The following is a 19,314-nucleotide window of genomic DNA, read 5'->3' on the forward strand; positions in this document are numbered from 1 at the left end:
GCATGGCTTCTTCTGATTTTAGTCTCTGACACATTCTTCAAGAGTCTTCTTTGTATGAAAATATGTGGAATTTACCTCCATACTGCCTTGTAATGTCCAATTAATAGGCTACTATGCATATAATAACAATATAGGTAGGAGTAACTGCTGTACGTTATGTATTGACGTGTGTAACAGTGTTTCATCAGTCGCGCTTACAATGTTTTCATGTAACAATGTTTATTTGTGGCAGCCTGTCTGATACAGTAGGCTATTTTGTTATCACTCGCTAGAGGCCGCCCTTTATCAAAGGAAAGTTCTTTACCCGGACCAGGTTCTTTTACGCCTGCTAAATTAGGTTACTTTCATGTCGGCTATTGCGTAGGCTATATAAATGCCCGTCGCGGTGAAGTACACATGCACATCGCATCTCGGTCCTGTACTGTACTTCACAACCAATTTCAGCAGAGTAAACTATTGAGATTTTGAAAGGAAACCACCGACGCCGAAAAGTTGTTAAAACCTTTACAGGAACTTTTCACTGGTGAAGCCAACGCTGGAATGGACGATTTAGGTAAATTTCATACCGTGTCCTTTTCTAATCTCAGCCGTTTTCTATTCAGCATAGCGGAAAGTATGGGTTGAGAAAAAGTCATGTATTTCAAGGCAGCGGGGATTTCTTTCAAGATCTTGGGATAATCGACGGCCAGAGATTTGTTTTAATATCTGAGCTCAACAGGAATACAATTGTAGGCTAAACTACATTCAATAGCTTCGAATTTAACCCCGTTTATCCACTTTTCATGCCAGGTTTTTCTTCTTTGAATGGAACAATGACAATGGTCAACTCTTGCATAAATGATTTACTTTATTTTAGATAACACTTTGGCATAAATCTGTCCGATGATGTATCAACATCGTTGTTTTATATAGAAACGAGGTTCCAACACCACCCATGTTAATTGGCTTTACCCTCATAGGCCGCGAACTTATCCGCGTTTTTGTTTTCTACTAAAACGGTCATATCATTACAGTTCATATAGGTGTTTTGAAGTTATCTAAAGTAACACTTTTAGCTTTTAGGTCCAGTGTTAGTCATATTCTAAATGGCGACACCAGCTCCATATAAGAAACGCATGTGAAATGACATGATAAAGAGTGTATGTCTATCCTTTAAAGAAAATGTATCATCACGCCCATTGTCGTTTCTTGTGTGTCAAATATGGAAAGGGGGAAAAGTCTGACTTGTTAGAGACAATGAGGTGTAAGTATTGGTTGTGCCTTAACAGGCAGGATGGAAGCTCTCCCAAATGCTGAAATTAGCAGACTTGCTACCTTTTCCTGGCATACCAGAATTGAAACTAAATAGTTATTATATAATGGTTGGGTGCCTACTTAGATGGTCCATGCTATCAGGGGACCCTGGTTTTGGGAATGATGTCCCAGGGATCCTGACTAGCTGACCTCTTATACTGTAGTGGTAGTCCTTCTGTGGTGGGAGTAGTACCAGTAGGCCTATTTTATGGGTCTCATGACCCTTTTGACCCCTGTCCAAAGCCTAATGTTTAGAGTACATACTCAGACATTAGAGTAGCCACCTGGAGCAATATGGGTCTTCAAAAGAATAGAGCACTTTTTCACACACATATGCACCAGAGATATTTACACAAAGAAACACTTGGAACCGGCTTATCTCAAATAGCTGAACCTGCTATACATCAAGCTGCACCGTTCATACACACAGATCATATTCCATGGTTACATGCATCAGTGCTTTTTTGGCACCAAGTGTCTGGTTGATCATGCTGGCTGATAGGTCACCCCCCAATGCCACCATTTACCCTTCAGTCTATTTTCTGTGACAAGATAGCTGACCAGTCAACTGTTATAGTTCACTGACCCTTGACCTGTGGCACTACACTTAGAACTCAAAAAGTCTGTATATATTTTTAAAATAGATTTCATCAGGTTGCCAATTCACTAAACCTTCTCAGATTAGAAAGTGTGTTATTGAATAAATGCAATTGCTTTCATCTTCATGCACAGAAGGGTGTTGACATGTAGCCAAGAGGCTAGAGGCAGGCCAGCAACAAAGCATGACTCTCTCTCCTGTGCTTTCAAATCCTCAGGGTGTGTGTCAGCGTCTCAGTTGATTGAACTGATCAAGTGATACACATTTTCTTTCTCTCTAAGGAAATGGACAGTAACGTAATCTTCATTAAAAAGAATAGTCCAGTAGCTGTTTGAAATAGCCTATGTTGAGTTTCAGCGACGTGTTTTTGGCTTGTTTAAGTAGAGGGATGAGGAGCCATATTTTGAGCTTGGCCTGATCTGAGAATACCTCCAGGGCTCATTAGCTGCTCTGGGCCAGTGAAAGGACTGATTGTTAACTGAGGGAGAGCCTGTCGTCTCACTTAAGTCGGGAAGCCAGGCCTGAGGGAGGGGGAGAGGCTGCTGTGGAATGTCTAACATCATTGTTTGTCAGGGTCGAAGGCCAAATACTCACTGGGACACGGCTCACCTCCTCCCACCACTCCGTTCCACTGGCACTGTAAATAAATCTCTAGGGCTCTTTACAAACAGTTACCCTCAGTCAGTCCTACTACGTCCTTCTAGTAAAACCCTATTCCATGGTCTTTGCATGGATGACCTACTGCTGCATAACCCAATCATCCAATCCTCTCTCTACTTGGCTCAGTGTACTAGATATGTCCCCATTTCAAGGGGGGTTCTGTAGTGCCGTGTGAGTAACCTAGGTTAGACGAGACCTGTGAACGTTCCAGAGACCCATCTCACGCTGCTCTGATCAGGTGGTGGCCAGGCCCAGAACCATTACTGATGTGGCTGCAGTGCAGCTGATCCTTCCTCCTGATGACTCTTTACCCACACAGTGCCAATCAGTGTCAGATGGCCTATCTTACTGGTGTGTTTGATGTGTGAAGTCCCCACTCTCCTCTGTGAATTCCTCAGGAGCCTGTGAAATGTTGACTCCGTGCTGGGGGAGCACACGGATTGGCTGACTGACCCAGTGGGCTGAAGCAGCCTTCGGTTATGTTATGACTGGTCATCAGGATAGAGCGCAGTGTGTGGGTGGTGTATAGGTTGGCAGCTGGTCAAGAGGACAACACTATAGGAGAGGCAATGTTGCAATCTGTTGAACAGTGATCCTCTTTGAGGACATGTGGACTGCATTAGTTGATTACCTTATAGAAAAATGAAAATATCCCCTGGTTCAAGAGAGGACTTGGCACATGTTAAATGGGGTGATCCTAAATGTTTACGATGTTTGCCAGCCACACTTTAAGTTAGACACGTAGCCATCCTTACAACTTTGGCAGTTGATCCTTAATGAGTTAATGTATTTCAGTGTGTCAGCAGTGAGGAAGTGTTACCAGGCTAGTCATCACCCCTAGGGACCTGTAGTGTTACTGACTGTATGCATATCACTACAGTGTGTTTGAGTGGGCCTGCTTTCTGTACTAATGGGATGGTCCTCTCTGTAAATGAGTCCAGTCCTTGTGCTCTCAGTGCTATGTCCACACCCATCCTGTTCTGAGTCTGGGGAGGGGAGCTGCATGGCTGACCTCATCGCTTAGGCAACAGACCCTGCCTCACATCCCGAGGAAACGGAGAAGAAAACAATGAGCAGAATCACCATTCAGGGTTCAGGAAACGCAGCAAGAGATACAGGCTCTGCCACCGCTGTTAAGGATGTGTTTTTGACCAATAAAAGTCAGTCGTTGTCCCCTCTCTCTCGCCTTTATTTCCTAAACTGTTTCCCTCTGTCACTCTCTTCCCCCTTCTCACTCTGGCCGTGTTTCTTGGCTCTTAGAACAGTGCTGATTATATTCCTGATGGGTCCGAATAATGGAGCAGGAATCAGTGTGCGCTGGATTCTTCCCACATTACTCAGGCTGGGACACCCCAGGGCATGTTGTTCAAAGAGCTCAGTGTGGCTGTGGCACTCTGCTCTGTGGAGGTCTCCACAGGGTCACAGTACATGGAAGTTGGCTGGCTGTTTTTGGAGGTTGGTTGGTGTGATTCAGTGCTGAACATTGAGAGAAGAGAAACCAAACAGTCAATTCTTGATGTTTTCACACCTCCGCCCCCAACAGACACTCTGAATTCACAGTTGCTGCTCTATCTCACATCTATTGGTGTGAGTTTGTCCTCAATGTCTAAGTGTGACTGTCTGTGTCAGAATGGTCTTTAGACTTCCCTGTCGTCTGATTTACTGACTTGTGGGGAAGCGCTTTTATTTTAGTCCAGCGATCTCTTCAGGGAGTGTCATCTTTCGGATATGGGGCTGCTTGGGCGGGTATTTTTAGTGATGTTTCTTTTGAAGCCACTGACCCAATCTTGCTTCAAGATCCTTCTGTCTTTCTCTGAAACACCACACCACTCTGTCCCTGCTCCCTTCAGTATGTCTTTAAGCTCACTGTTCCCCCCTACTCTCTCTGTGGTGTAACCCCCCCTATTCTCCTCTAGTATCTCTCCCTCCACCCCTTTCTGGCCCCAGTCTCTCCTGATTGGTATAAATATCATGTTGGGTAGGCCCGATGGGATAGTGTTTCTTCCTACATGTGGCTCTGGCCAGCTCTGCTCTATGCCCCCCAGCTATTAACATGTGAGCTGTGAACCCTGGTGGCCCATCACTGTATCCAATGTGTCAGTAGGAAAGTTGAACTGGCCAGCCTGGGCTGCCTGCTGCCTGCCCGTCTGGGAAGCATGGCTCCCTGGGCCTGCCATGGGTAATAAAAACATTGACATCTCTCTTATCCTGGACTCCAGTATATTGGACTTTGTTGATCTGGCCCTATTGTTATTATCTAATTATAGCATAGTACTTTCATTGTTTTTAAACTGACAAATATATTTATATTTTTTCCTCACTTATCTGGAACCTTGTGGTTGTACAACTGATTGAATGATGGTTTCTGTCTGGTCAATCATATCCTGTATTACAAAATATTATACACTGAACAAAGATATAAATGCAACAATTTCAAAGATTTTACTGAGTTACAGTTAATATAAGGAAATCAGTCAATTGAAACAAATTCATTAGGCCCTAATCTATGGATTTCACATGACTGGGAATCCAGATATGCTTCTATTGGTCACAGAACCAGTCAGTATCTGGTGTGGCCACCATTTGCCTCATGCAGCGCGACACATCTCCTTCGCATAGAGTTGATTGTGGAATGTTATCCCACTCTTCAATGGCTGTGCGACGTTGCTGGACATTGGTGGGAACTGGAACATGCTGTCATACACGTTGATCCAGAGCATCTCAAACATGCTCAATGGGTGACATGTCGGGTGAGTATGCAGGAAAAACTGGGACATTTCCAGCTTCCAGGAATTGTGTACAGATCCTTGCTACATGGCTGTGCATTATCATGCTGAAACGTGAGGTGATGGCGGCAGTTGAATGGCACAACAATGGGCCTCAGGATCTTGTCGCGGAATCTCTGTCCGGTCAAATTGCCATCCACAAAATGCAATTGTGTTCGTTGTTGGGTGGCTTATGTCTGCTCATACCATAACCCCACCTTCACAAAGGGGCACTCTGTTCACAACGTTAACATCAGCAAACCGCTCGCCCACACGAAGCCATATACGCTGTCTGCCATCTGACTGATACAATAGAAAACGAGATTCCTCTGTGAAGAGCACACATCTCCAGTTGCCATCGAAGGGGAGCGTTTGACCACTAAAGTCGGTTATGACGCCAAACTGCAGTCAGGTCAAGACCCTGAGGTCAACGAGCACGCAGGTGAGCTTCCCGTAAACGGTTTCTGACATTTTGTGCAGAAACTCTTTCGGTTGTGCAAACCCACAGTTTCATCAGCCGGATGTGGAGGTCCTGGCATGGCATGGTTACACGTGGTTTGCAGTTGCTAGGCTGGTTGGACGTACTGCCAAATTCTCTAAGACGACAGCTTTATAGTAGAGAAATTAAGATTAAATTCTCTGGCAACAGCTCTGGTGGACCTTCCCTGCAGTCGGCATGCCAATTGCACACTCTCTCAAAACATGTGGCATTGTGTTGTGTGACAACGGCACAGTTTAGAGTGGCTTTTTATTGTCCCCAGCACAAGGTGCACCTTTGTAATGATCATGCTGTTTAATCCGCTTGTTATGCCAAACCTGGCAGGTGTATGGATTGTCTTGGTGAAGTAAAAATGCTCACTAACAGGGATGTAAACGAATGTATGCAGAACATTTGTGAGAAATAAGCTTTTTGTGCATATGGTACATTTCTGGAATCTTTTATTTTTCAGCTTATGAAACATGGGACTAACACTGCGTTTTATATTTTTGCTCAGTGTATTTTGTTTTCTTTTCATATTTGCTACTTTCATGTACGTTACATATTACGGTTTTTATAGTACAAATCATCCCTTTTTTGTTCTTGCCCTCCATCACATGCCTCCCCATCTCCTCTGCCACCCTCCTCTGTTTCCCTGGCTGATTTCTCTCTGAGGCAGACAGTGGAATGTGTGGAATGCACCTTCCCGCCCATCAGATAAAGACTGCAGGGTTTTGGTACGGGCAGGAGGAGGGGGGGCTACAGACTGCGGCAAGAATATACACGTACACCCACCACCCAAAGAATGCCCATACAGTAAGCACACAACACTAGACTGTTGGCTTATGTTTGAACATCATGACTTTATATGAGACCCTTTTGTTGAAAGAATCACGACAGGAATGTATTGCTAATCTATTTAAGTCATTGAAGCTGCAATAAACAAAGTCAGGTGACTTGAACTCTTTTGCTAATGGCCTGCTTAGAATCCCCAAATGGCAGAATGAATGCGTCTCCCATAGAAGTGAGCAGTCTTATAATTGCATTTTTCTCAGAAGTCGTCAGGATTTGCTCTGAAAAGAGTGGACTTTACCAATCTCAAAGATTTAATGTGTTACTTGGCTTACAGTACTTAGCTGTATTAAGAAGCAAATGACCCCCCCAAACCAACTCGAGGGACAATAAACACAAATGAATGAATTTATTCCAGTGGCATTTCCTTCAGCACACTCCAGTAAACCTGTATGTCAATGTAGCCCGGGCCTGAAGAACTATACAGGAGTGTATTGCAGCAGACCTTTAGCTATGACTAAATATCCTCCACTCATTGCTCTTAGTTTAATTAACTATCCCTTTTACAATGAAGGTGGGTACCAGCTTCTACTAGGTACACCCTTGAGTAGTCCATACATTACCCAAATACCCATTAAAGGCATGATTGAAACACTTAGATTTTCACTGGAATCTCCAACTGATCATTACCTCGGGGGTTGGCCAGGGTCAGATGTAGTAGCAGCGCGGGGGGGTTAAATCTAGTAATCTAGTCATACTAAGCAGAGAATAGACTAGAGATCCCGGTCTGGCATACTGAGGTACTTGGCGGTGTGTTCATTCCTCTCAAAGTGGGGGGTTGGTAAGGCTTGCCTGCACTGCCATGAGTAAGGTCGACATTATTCTGTGTACTAGTATATCATACCTAGCTTGCTACGTGTGATAGTGTTTCAGTAATGACTTTCGTGATTATTTATTATTAAAGGGGAAACCACACCATGTAAGATATTCACAGAATAATGACAATTTAGAGAGAGGATAGTGATTTTCATTAGGCTTCATTGTAATAGTGAAGAAGGAGACTTTAAGACCTTTGTCAGCATGTCTGCACCAGGTGCAGCTCATTTCCAGCTGGTAGTTATAGTTCAGCACGTTTGCACTGACATACTTGCTGAGAGTACAGCTTTAAATAGGTTTTGCTCCCATGTGGTTTAACATCTTGCTACTGGTTGGGGTCTCTGTTCTAAATGAACAGTGGGGGAAGTACTGTGGAAGGAAGTTGTGGTAGAGAATAAGTTCTAATAAAGTCAAGGTTTTATAGAGATTATTTTATTTTTTACGGGCTAAAAAGTTCAGTCGGTTAACAGAAGTAGACAGACACCTAGTTCCTTTTTTATTTTTTTTCTGAGAGAAAAAGGAAGCCCCGGGGTGAGTTGGAGGGAGAGGCTTTGAGTAAGGAATTGTAATAATATCCAGTGCCTGTTTCTGATTTGCCCCCGCCACCACACCCTTAGCAGATTGGTCATTAGCTAGTCGTAGTCCTCTCAGTCCCTCTGTTTTGTATACACAGTTACGCACTCGCATATGCCACCTGACGACCCAGTACCCAAGACTATCAGAAGTAATAGTAAGGGGGCATTTTGCCCAGTGAAGATGAACATTTGCTCTGAACTGTAACTCTCAAACTGTTAATGCCATCTTAGTTTCTTGCATGTGTGTTTTTGCTTTGTTTGACTTAAATAAGATTTTTGTGTGTGTGTGTGTGTGTGTGTGTGTGTGTGTGTGTGTGTGTGTGTGTGTGTGTGTGTGTGTGTGTGTGTGTGTGTGTGTGTGTGTGTGTGTGTGTGTGTGTGTGTGTGTGTGTGACCTAAGATGGACTTTTTGACTGTGGTCTTAGGTGCAGTATGTATGATGCCCACTTGAATTTGACTGTGGTTCACCTCATGAAGTTGTTGTAAAGTTGGGATCTTAGACTCTCTATTTATCAGATCATTTAGTTGAACCAATTTAATGTTCTCTAGGTTTTACGCTTGTTTACTTAAAATAGACTGAGGATTCCCTGTGCCATCATCCCAGTATGTGCAACATTTTAACAGGCTATTCTTAACTGACTGAGGGTGGATGGATGGATGGAGTGGGTGATGTCAGGGTCTATTTTGTTCTGGTGTTCTAAGGGACACTAATGCTGTGCTGTACACTTGATAACCCTGGAGGAGATATGCTGTCTGTCTCATGCTCACACAAATCTTCTTGGAAAAGAGAAAAACAATTTCTGTTGAAGACAAATGGAACAACGGACAATCCAAGCCAGATAGCCAGGTACTTACTGACAGGAGCTATATATTTTTTAGGGCCCAATAGAAAGATTTGATGGGACGGGGGGAGAGAATAGTGGGTTTAGAAATGACACTGGGGATTTGTGTGTCTGTGGCGCTATGCTGATGACCTAATCTTAGCTCCTGGGGCAGGACAGGACAGGACTACTGTGGAGGGGCCCTGGGGAGCAGGCCTTTTTTTGGAATGAGGAGGCTGAGTGACCGGTTGGAATGAGGGACTGACTCATACACTTAGGAATTGTTAGTTTAGACACCCGCCACTTGGTAGACTCCAGACTGTCTTGGTACAGTTACATATCACAATGTAATTTTTGTGCTGTACCTGCACCAAAACTCCAGCATTTTTGGTGCATAGCTTGTTCTTCATCTTTTAAATAGGAAGCAAATTTGTTTTCAGTACTTTTACTTCCATGACTGAAACTCATTTTATCATGGCCCTCTTGTCAAAACCCCTGCAACTTATCCAGAACGCTGCAGCCCGCCTGGTTTTCAACCTTCTAGTTTTCCCATGTCACCCTGCTCCGACGCACACTCCACTGGCTTCCAGTTGAAGCTCACATCCACTACAAGACCATGGCGCTAACCTACGGAACAGCAAGAGGAACTGTCCCTCTCTACCTTCAGGCTATGCTCAGACCCTACACCCCGACCCGAGCACTCCGTTCTGACACCTCAGGTCTCTTGGCCCTCATACCCCTACGGGAGGGCAGCTCAGCCCAGTCCAAGCTCTTCTCTGTCCTGGCACCCCAATGGAGGAACCAGCTTTAGTACAGCAGAGTCCCTGCCCATCTTCTGAAAACATCTGAACCCCTAACTCTTCTAACCGTATCTTAAATAATCCTCCTCTGCACCGTGACTTCTAGCTCTGACTCTAATGATGGCCATGCCTGTGATATGTGGTAGCCATCTTAGAATTCACTAACTGTAAGTCACTCTGGATGACATGTAAATGTCTTGTCCCTCTGTAGCAGACATACACTGAGCAGTGTACAAAACATTAAACAACTTCCTAACATTGAGTTGCACCTCCTTTTGCCCTGAGAATAGCCTCAATTCGTCGGGGCATGGACTACAAGGTGTCAGAAGTGTTCTACAGGGATGCTGGTCCATGTTGACTCCAATGCTACCCACAGTTATCAAGTTGGCTGGATGTCCTTTGGGTAGTGGACTATTCTTGATACACATGGGAAATTGTTGAGTGTGAAAAACCCAGCAGCGTTGCAGTTCTTGACAAAAACCAGTGCACCTGGCACCTACTACCATACCCAGTTCAAAGGCACTTAAATATTTTTGTCTTTTCTATTCACCCTCTGAATGGCACACAAACCATGTCACAAGGCTTAAATTCTTATTTAACTTGTCTCCACCCCTTCATCTACGCTGATTTGAAGTAGATTTAATAAGGGACATCAATTAGGGATCATAGCTTTCACCTGGTCAGTGTGTTGTGGAAAGAGCTGGTGTCCTTAATGTTTTGTACACTCAGTATGCAATATGTTTGGAACATCAAATCGCAATAAAATCACAGTATCGAATTGTAATACATATCGTATTGTAAGGTCTCTGGCAATTCCCAGCCCTAAACACTACGTGCTTTACATTTTTCACATTCTAACGGAGGCAACATAACTAAATCTGCAAACTATTGACATTCATACTAAGCATAGGAAAAGTTGCGTTGCATCTTGATCTTCTGTGAATGATTGTTCCAGAAAGAGGGGAAGGAATAGTGTTCGAGTGACGACCCAACGTCTGCCCTTCCCTCGTGATGTCACGATACTGTGGCAGCATTAGGGTTTGTATTTCTGTCAAATATTTATGAGTGTCAGAGCTCTAAACTGTGTCTAACCATGGAAGCATTTCTTACCAACTCAGACGCTTTGTTGGCGGACCTGGAATCCACGACATCCCACATTTCCAAGCGTCCTGTGTTCCTGTCTGAGGAAACCCCCTACTCTTTCCCCACCGGGGGAAACTCCTACCAGGATGTGTCAGTCCCTCCCCCGGTGCCGCCCCCTCCCTCCGCTGAGGCTCTGAATGGCTCTGTGATTGACTCCCTCCACTCCTCCCAACAGGTCAGTCGCACATCAGACTCACACTCGCACATATCATTCAGTAAATGGCTTTTCAAGACTGAACTGATTGACTGTTCTCTTCTTTGCAGTCCTTGGGTTCAGCTCCAAAGAGCTCATGGTCCAGGGACAGTAGCAGCCCGCCCCGGTCCCACATTGAAGAGGACCACGTGTACAGGTAGGCAGGAGGACCATAGGAACAGATCCCTAGGAAGGGACCTCCACTGGGAGACTACTAGACAGTCTGTCACTCTGTTTGTTTCACACTTTACACACAATTGACACCCGTTGTCTCTGCCTCTCAGTTTCCCCAACAAACAGAAGACTGCTGACCCATCTGCTGGAGCCATGAGTTCCGCGCTAGGCAGTAACCTGTCAGAGCTAGACCGGCTGCTCCTGGAGCTCAATGCTGTCCAGCAGAACTCTCCCTCTTTCCCCACCACAGGTAGACAGACAGCGAACCACATCCTACATAAATATTCACTAGGTGTTTATATTACCAAAGTGGTACTTACCTCTGCCATCAACTGTGCAATGGGTGGTTTAGTTCTTGCAGTATGTGTTTACTACATGTTACTGTGATGATGAACGATGTCCCGCTGTCCTCTCTACCCACAGAGGAAACCGCCCCACCCCTGCCATCCTGCAGCATTACCAACTATGTGCAGCAGAACGGGGGGCCCCCTGACCTCATGGTGAGCCCTCCCGTTCAGGAGAAGCCCAAACAGAATGGGACCAGGGTGGTGGAGGATGGCCGGCCCACAGTGGAGAGTCTGCTGGATGAGCTGGAGGGTTCTGTACCCAATCCCAGGTCAGGATATTAGCAGTTACTGCTACTCAAGAGTCACAGATGGACAAGGATGAGTTTGTCATAACTTTGATATTTAGGATATGTGCTAACTAGCAATGGGATGATGGTAATAATCTACTGTAGCCTGGATTATGGTGCTCTATCTGATCACATGCAATGATTGTAGGAATAATAACTTGTTTCAGGGGGTCTAGGTTGGATTGTGTTTGTGATCATGTGCTTTGTTTGTGTCTTCTGCACCCCCAGCCCCTCTGTTCTTCACAGTGAGCTGGACTCTCCCTCTCAGCAGCAGGCCAGAATCTCAGCGTCCTGTGCTACACGCGAGCTTGACGAGCTCATGGCCTCCCTGTCCGACTTCAAGGTGCACAGCAGTCTGTGTGTGTTGACAGGACTTACGCTTGTCCTTTTATGAAAGAAATCCTTTATTAGATTCCTTAAATTCTATATTTTCTGATCTGATTATTTCTCTTTATCTTCTTGCTCTTGTGGTGTCCTTTTCCTCTCCTGCCTGTCCTGTTCTTGGCTCCTTGGGGTCTATGAACCTTTTGATCCCCAGCTGGATCAAGCAGAAATCTCCCCCAGCAGCACTCTGGAGGTCCATCCTCATCCATGTACCCCCTCCTCCCCTGTTGCAGCTGCCCCCTCCCCCCTCCTTTCCTCTCAACCTGCCTGTGACTCCCCTCTCTTATCACTGCCTGACTGGGAGCTGCACATAGAGGAGGAAGGTGGCGGGGCAGTGTCCTCTCCACATCCCTCATTATCAAGCCCTCCCCCAGCAACTGTAACCTTCCAGAGCCCTCTGTTCTTTGCAGAGAGTGAACCAGAAGCCTTCATCGACGTCTCTGCCACCATGCTGTCCTCTCATCAGAAGTCCTTGGTAGTTCTCAACCACTCCAAACCTTCACCTAGCACAGACACCAGTCCTCCCAATGCTGCTAGACCATCACTCACCTCAGCCAGCACCACGCTGGACCAGAACCCCTTAAAATCCCCTAGTCCATCTCTAGAACGTGGCATAACTCCTCCCTCTGTTACCAAAAGCCCCAGTCCCCTAACTGACATGGATCTAAGTTTATCGACTCCAACTACTACTAAGAGCCTTAGTCCTGTTCCTTTCTCTTACTCCAAGTCCCCTACTCCTCTCACTGCTTCGAAAGCCCCCTCACCATCTCTGGTCACATATCCCAAGGCTCCCCCTCCCCCAGCTCTCACGAGCCCCATGATCTCAAGGAGAGTTCTGCAGCCAGTCCCTGCAGCTGAGCCCTCTCTGGATGAAGCCCTGGATAAGCTGCTGGCCATGCGTTTGGCCAAGATTGAGAACGATAAAGTCCCTATGGAGGCACCTCGGCTGAAGCGGGAGGTGGTGCATGAGAAATGCATCATGCCCTTAGACAGAAGGGAGGTGCAGCCGGACACCACCGGAAGTACCCGGAACGGGGCAAGAACCGGGGATGAGGCAAGTACCCATGAAGAGACATTTACCCGGGATGGGTCAGTAATAAGTGGACATGTTGATGGGTATAGGGAGCTCATGGACTGGGCCGATGTGGAGCTGAACATGTGTCTCCAAGATGGACTGGATGGTGGTATGACTCCTAATACAGAGAGACCTTATACAGATGGGAGCATGACCCCGACGACTGAGGCCAGCTGGATGGATGAGTCCCTGGATGGCTCCTCCTGCCCTGGGACTCCTGATGCTTCCCTGGACCTGCCTTTGCTGCAGCAGGCCACTGTGGACAGGGTCTCAGCATCTGGACATGTATGGGACTGCCCTCGCCGCCACACTGTTTTGGATCTGCACAAACACACACAGAAACAACAGTCAGGGTTGGGTAGGTTACTTTCTAAATGTAATCTATTAGTTACTACTTACCTATCCAAAATTGTAATCAGTAACGTAATCTGATACTTTTGGATTACTTTGCCCTTAAGAGGCATTAGAAGACAAAGGATCCATCCAAAAGCATTTGGTGTGTCATCATAGTCGTCTCCAGGCTTGCTCACGTGGAACAAACTTAAACTAGCACCTTTTTTCAATCCCGACTTGAAAACAGAAAGGTGTCCGTTTTTTTGCAAACATCCTTTTTAAATTGAAACGTTATCTAGTTTTTAAAAGTATCTGTAATCTAATTACAATATTTTTGCTGATAACGTAACTGATTCGTGTTTATTTTGTAATCTGATTACATGTAACTAGCTACTCCCCAACCCTGGTCAGCGTTAAATGTTATTCATACAGTAGCATAACAGATTTCTGCCATCTCAGGAAGCTGGTTGTTTTGATACCAAAACATCTGTTCTTTTTGTTGTTGTTGAGATAATGTCATTACAATCTGCACACCAGGATGTTTGCTGCTACTGCATAGTGGCTAATTATTCACTGCCTGCTGTGTTCTTTGTTAGCATGTTATTCTTTTAAACCACACAATTTAATTTGTGACCACATCCTATGACTACCTCACTTGTTACACCAGTGTGGCATGACGCCCCCATCTTGCACAACTATGTTCTGCTAAATGGTCAGGGAGCATATGGGGACTGTGGGCGGTTGGATGGGGTCTGCGCATGTGAGACCACATGAGTGTGACTGACACATTCCTTTGGACGACTTTAACCACTGCTGCTACACACGCTTGAGGAGGCGGCTGCTTTTGGCTTTGAGTGAACTGGAATGGTGCTTGATCTGAATGGACTGCTTCCTCTGAACTGAACCACTCACCTGGCCTGTGGTATTGTAACTGGATCACAGTGGATTCCTGATGCTCGTTCTCCTTCTAGCTTAAATCAGTGATTAGGCGCACCAAGGAGACCTCCAACGTACACCCCATGTACCGAGAGGGTCACCCCCGGAGGGGGCGGGTGGGCCCCATAATTGTCAACAAGAGCAGCTCCCAGGACCGCCTCATAGAGGAGCTGCAGGGGAAGCTGGGGATTGGTCGATTGGCTGACCGCCGGCGTAAGCAGCCGGACGATTGGCTCACTGAGGGTATCATCGTCATGTCCAAGCCACAGCGCCTCCGTGGCGACGGGGCAGCGAACGAGGTGGACAAGGTTGGCCTGGATACGATCACAACAGGCTCCCACCATCCCAGATACTATTGCACATTTCTCATAAATTTTTACTCAAATTTTACTTAACTTTCAGTTCTTTACCTTTCATTTTGTCTTTCTCTCTGGTTGTCCCTGTCTGTTCTTCTCCTCAGATCATTATTCCCCCAGAGTCCCCTCTACCTCAGAGGGTCATTTACCCACCCCAGTCTCCCCCAGCGCCTCGTCACACTCCTATTATAGAAAAACCCAGTAGACCCCCAACTATGCAGCGGACCCCTGCTCCTCTACCTCCTACGCCTCCCCCCTGCCCCCTCCTCCACCCCAGGAACCCATCCCTCCCCCACCTATGAAGCAGACCCCTGCCCCTCCTACGCCTCCCCCTGCCCCCTCCTCCACCCCAGGAACCCATCCCTCCCCCACCTATGAAGCAGACCACTGCTCCTCTACCTCCCCCACCTCCGCTTGTACAACCTCCATCCCCACCTGGCCCAGTATGGCAGGCCCCTGCCCCCAAGCCAGCACCCTCTCCACCAGTGCAGCCTGCACCACCACCACCTCCCCCCAAAGTCCTGGTGTCCGTTGGCTGTCAAACCGAATACGACCCAATCTTACCTCCAATGCAGGCATGGCTCTCTCTACCTTTTCTATTTCTATAACATAACGCCTTCTCTCTTTCTCACTGGCTTCAGTTTCCTTCATTAAACCCACTGTTTAATTATTTGTACAGATGTATTTTTATGAGATAATGCACTGTGCTCTGGTGTCCATCCTATCCTCTCACCCTCCATCTTTTGACAGATGGCCCAGGGGAAAGGTGGCCCTGGCGGCCCCCCAACGCAGGTCAACAAGCTGGACAACATGCTCGGCAGCCTGCAGTCTGACCTCCATAAACTGGGTGTGCAAACCGTTGCCAAGGGAGTGTGTGGGGCCTGCTGTAAACCAATCGTGGGACAGGTAAGGGGCTTGGGTGGGCCTGAGATTAGTCTTTGGTGGCCTTTCTAAGATCATGGTCTTGCATTACATTTAATTGCTGAGCTTTGTTGGCATGGTTCATTTACATAAACTGTTGATTTGTGTGTCCAGGTGGTGACTGCCATGGGGCGCACGTGGCACCCGGAGCACTTTGTGTGTACCCACTGTCAGGAGGAGATAGGTTCCAGAAACTTCTTTGAGCGTGACGGAGCGCCCTACTGCGAGAAGGACTACCACAACCTGTTCTCCCCACGCTGCCACTACTGCAACGGACCTATTCTGGATGTAAGTTAACACCATATACGACAAACATAACTATTACAACTAAGGCAGTGGAAAGATAGTGTAGCAATAGCAGCTAGCAGTGAGTTACTTTTCCAATGTTCATGTTTACAGAAAGTTGTGACTGCGTTGGACAGGACATGGCATCCTGAGCACTTCTTCTGTGCTCAGTGTGGATCATTCTTTGGCCCAGAGGGTGAGTTTGACCCATTCTTGGAGCTCACTTGTAAATGACCAGTTTTATAGTGAGGTGCAGAACTCATGATCTGTGTCTCCTGAAGGCTTCCATGAGAAGGATGGGAAGGCGTACTGTAGGAAGGACTACTTTGACATGTTTGCGCCTAAATGTGGCGGCTGTGCCCGAGCCATCCTGGAGAACTACATCTCTGCACTGAACTCCCTTTGGCATCCAGAGTGCTTTGTCTGCAGGGTCTGTATTCTGCCTGATTCCCTTTACATAAGGGCATTCATGTTGTTATTAGTCCTGACTCGTGTACTTACTCATTACTCCCTGTTTGTGTATGCAGGAGTGCTTCACCCCATTTGTGAACGGGAGTTTCTTTGAGCATGATGGGCAGCCCTACTGTGAGGTTCACTACCACGAGCGCCGCGGGTCCCTCTGCTCTGGCTGCCAGAAGCCCATCACGGGCCGCTGCATCACAGCCATGGCCAAGAAGTTCCACCCTGAGCACTTTGTCTGTGCCTTCTGCCTCAAGCAGCTCAACAAGGGCACCTTCAAGGAGCAGAATGACAAGCCCTACTGCCAGGGCTGCTTTGTGAAACTCTTCAGTTAAGGAGTAGATTGTCTATGCCTGGAGATTTGTGTGTGTGTGTATGGGGGAAGTGTCTGTGTAGCTCAGGTAGTGTGTGTGTGTATGGGGGAAGTGTCTGTGTAGCTCAGGTAGTGTGTGTGCGAATCAGATTGAGTGCATTTTCTGTACTCTGATGGTGTGCGTGTGCGGAGTTCCAGCATTCTTCTAGCAGCCCCTGAAGTGTTATGGACATCCATATCAGGTCTAGGCCTGTCTGCTCTCTCTGATGCTCAGACTATGATTTCAAGCCCAAATAGTTTTGCTTTTGCAAGGAATATACGTACATGGACTAGTGTTTGAGGTTGCTGCTCACTGGTTGAGTGTGTCTTCTGAAACCATTTGAAAGGTGTCATGTTAGAGGGAGCAGTTGACCTGTTTTTAAAAAAATCATTTGTATTTGTTTTTTCAACTGCTCAAGCAAAGGCCTTGGTGATATTTCTTTATCTTTTTCCTGTCTGAGTAACTGAGAACAGATGGTTAAAATTGTCATTGTAGCATTGACTGGAAATAGGCTGTGGGTCAGTCATTATTTTAGTACTTGTGACGCAGACAGTTGTGTCATCAGACTCCTTCAGCCTTGTGACGCACAATCATTAAAACCCCCAAACAAGCATTTGTTGCCTTTGACAAACATACTAATGCTGACAAGTTACACTTTTGATTTTATGTATTTGAACGGTTCTATAAAATGTATGTGAGATTAATTTACAACAAATAATATTTGACTCCCTTTTAATGTTTGGAAAAATAGGAGTCTCATAATACAACAGATGGGTAATATTGTAACTTTGTCACCGCCAATGCCTACCCTTTTTAGAGCTTAAACCTTAGCTGGACTGGTTTAGGAGTTGTCTTCTGTTCAGAAAGGGCTCATGCAGTATAAAAGAACATGCCATGATCAACATTAGAATGTATTCTGCATATGGGAGACAGTTCCATTTTACTGTGAGAATATTGTGTACATTGCATACAAAGTGCTGGTCAGTTAATATTTTTAATAACCACTCATTAAGAGAAATCCCCTAAGACATTTCATAGCAGAGATACTTTTAAACGTTTATCCTTAAAGTTACTGTGCATTGTATTCCACTTTTTAATTATATAAATGGTGCACAAGGTGAAGCCCTGATGTAAATACGCACAGCTTAAATGCAAACAATACTGTATGCAACTGTAAACATTGTATGGTGAACTCAACAACCCCTTGATTCTATCCAAGTTACACTTTCAAGGAATATGCCTATTTTTGTGCCAATATATCAATGCAATGTATTTTACACTGGGGAGACCAGCAAGGTAGCCTACTGTTTTATAGACTGTGATTCCTGGACTCGCTCTTCAGAGCTCTGTCAGTGAGTCTACTGGATAATATGTTGATATTGGTCTGCATGTAACTCTCTAAAGCTATGGAGGAAATGGCTTATTTAGAGAAGCATCTGAGTTGCATCTACTGTACACCAGCTGGGTTTGTGGGCTTGTAGTTTTATCATGTAATGGTTGCATTACATCATTTTATTGGACCTGTATCTTGTTCAGGGATTTACACCCAGAGCATTTCTGTTTTTATTTAGAAAATCATTTAGCCATTTGTCTACACAATTATTGTAGAAGGCTATTATTTAATCAAAGCAAATGTTTTTTTCTCCTTTCATTTTTGAATGTCACAGTACTGAATACTGATCCAACTCATTTCATATAGGCTATACTGAAATAAAATCTTTTTTGGTACCAAAGTGTGTCTTTGTGATCATGTTTACCTTTCAAGACCCTGTAGCAACTGCTATAGTAATAAATGCTGATCATGTAGTGAATGCATAACACATTTTTATGCATAATGTGATTATTACATGATGCGTCTTTTTATAATGGTGTAATAAAGTAAACCAATAATGTAACACTCTAAAACCACTTTCTTTAATGGCATGCCTCGGTTCGGCTGGCGCTTAGCTGAACTCTGCTAAGCGAACTGAACGAGTTTGCTCGTTTAAAAGACCTTCGTTTGGGGAAAAACTAGAAAAATAATCTGCAATCGTACCATTTGTCCACCTTGAGATTCTGTAGCCAGCAGTCTGAATGCCTCAATAGTCTAAATGTATCTAAGAACTCAAATCGGTCATTAACTTTGACGTTTTTGCCAAGGGGACAATAGTCGCGCAATTTTACATTACAATGTTTGGTGCAGTATTTCTCAAGTAAAAAAAAAAAAACAATTGAAGGATCCCTACTGTTGACCAATCACCGACGAAGGGCGCAGCCTTTCAGCTTGCCTCGAGGGGAAAAATGTCGTGTGCACAATCAGCCCTCCCAAAAAAACATTGCCGAAAACAAACTAACTTCGTTATATCACAAACAGTTTCGGATGGAAAGTGTGTGGACGCTTTGAAATGTCACACTTGAACTATTTGCGTCC

General features: G+C 45.5%; 1 protein-coding gene across 4 annotated transcripts; it reads left to right on the forward strand.

Annotated features, from left to right (window-relative positions):
* The first annotated feature begins 337 nt into the window (after positions 1-337).
* Positions 338-18,637, forward strand: LOC112263036 (paxillin). Of its 4 annotated transcripts, XM_042331639.1 has the most exons (13): positions 352-553; positions 10,777-10,976; positions 11,066-11,151; positions 11,279-11,418; positions 11,592-11,784; positions 12,031-12,145; positions 12,341-13,546; positions 14,566-14,838; positions 15,637-15,792; positions 15,922-16,095; positions 16,207-16,288; positions 16,374-16,522; positions 16,620-18,637. In XM_042331639.1, the coding sequence occupies exons 1-13, from the start codon at positions 541-543 to the stop codon at positions 16,884-16,886; spliced, it is 3,054 nt and encodes a 1,017-aa protein (XP_042187573.1). In that variant the 5' UTR covers positions 352-540; the 3' UTR covers positions 16,887-18,637. The 4 variants fall into 4 exon arrangements, with proteins under 4 accessions (XP_042187574.1, XP_024294766.1, XP_042187573.1 ...); XM_024439000.2 differs by lacking the exons at positions 12,341-13,546; positions 14,566-14,838 and having other exon boundaries at positions 366-553; XM_042331640.1 differs by lacking the exons at positions 15,637-15,792; positions 15,922-16,095; positions 16,207-16,288; positions 16,374-16,522; positions 16,620-18,637 and adding an exon at positions 14,991-15,203 and having other exon boundaries at positions 338-553.
* Positions 18,638-19,314: the final 677 nt, after the last annotated feature.

This window comes from Oncorhynchus tshawytscha, linkage group LG12 (assembly GCF_018296145.1).
Source record: "Oncorhynchus tshawytscha isolate Ot180627B linkage group LG12, Otsh_v2.0, whole genome shotgun sequence".
Classification (NCBI taxonomy): Eukaryota; Metazoa; Chordata; class Actinopteri; order Salmoniformes; family Salmonidae; genus Oncorhynchus; species Oncorhynchus tshawytscha.

Bases quoted from the DNA above. Each gene is read 5' to 3' on its own strand.
- LOC112263036 (XM_042331639.1), top strand. The intron at 11,419-11,591 runs GTAGACAGACAG...CTCTACCCACAG, and splicing joins TCCCTCTTTCCCCACCACAG to AGGAAACCGCCCCACCCCTG. The intron at 12,146-12,340 runs GTGCACAGCAGT...TTTGATCCCCAG, and splicing joins CCTCCCTGTCCGACTTCAAG to CTGGATCAAGCAGAAATCTC.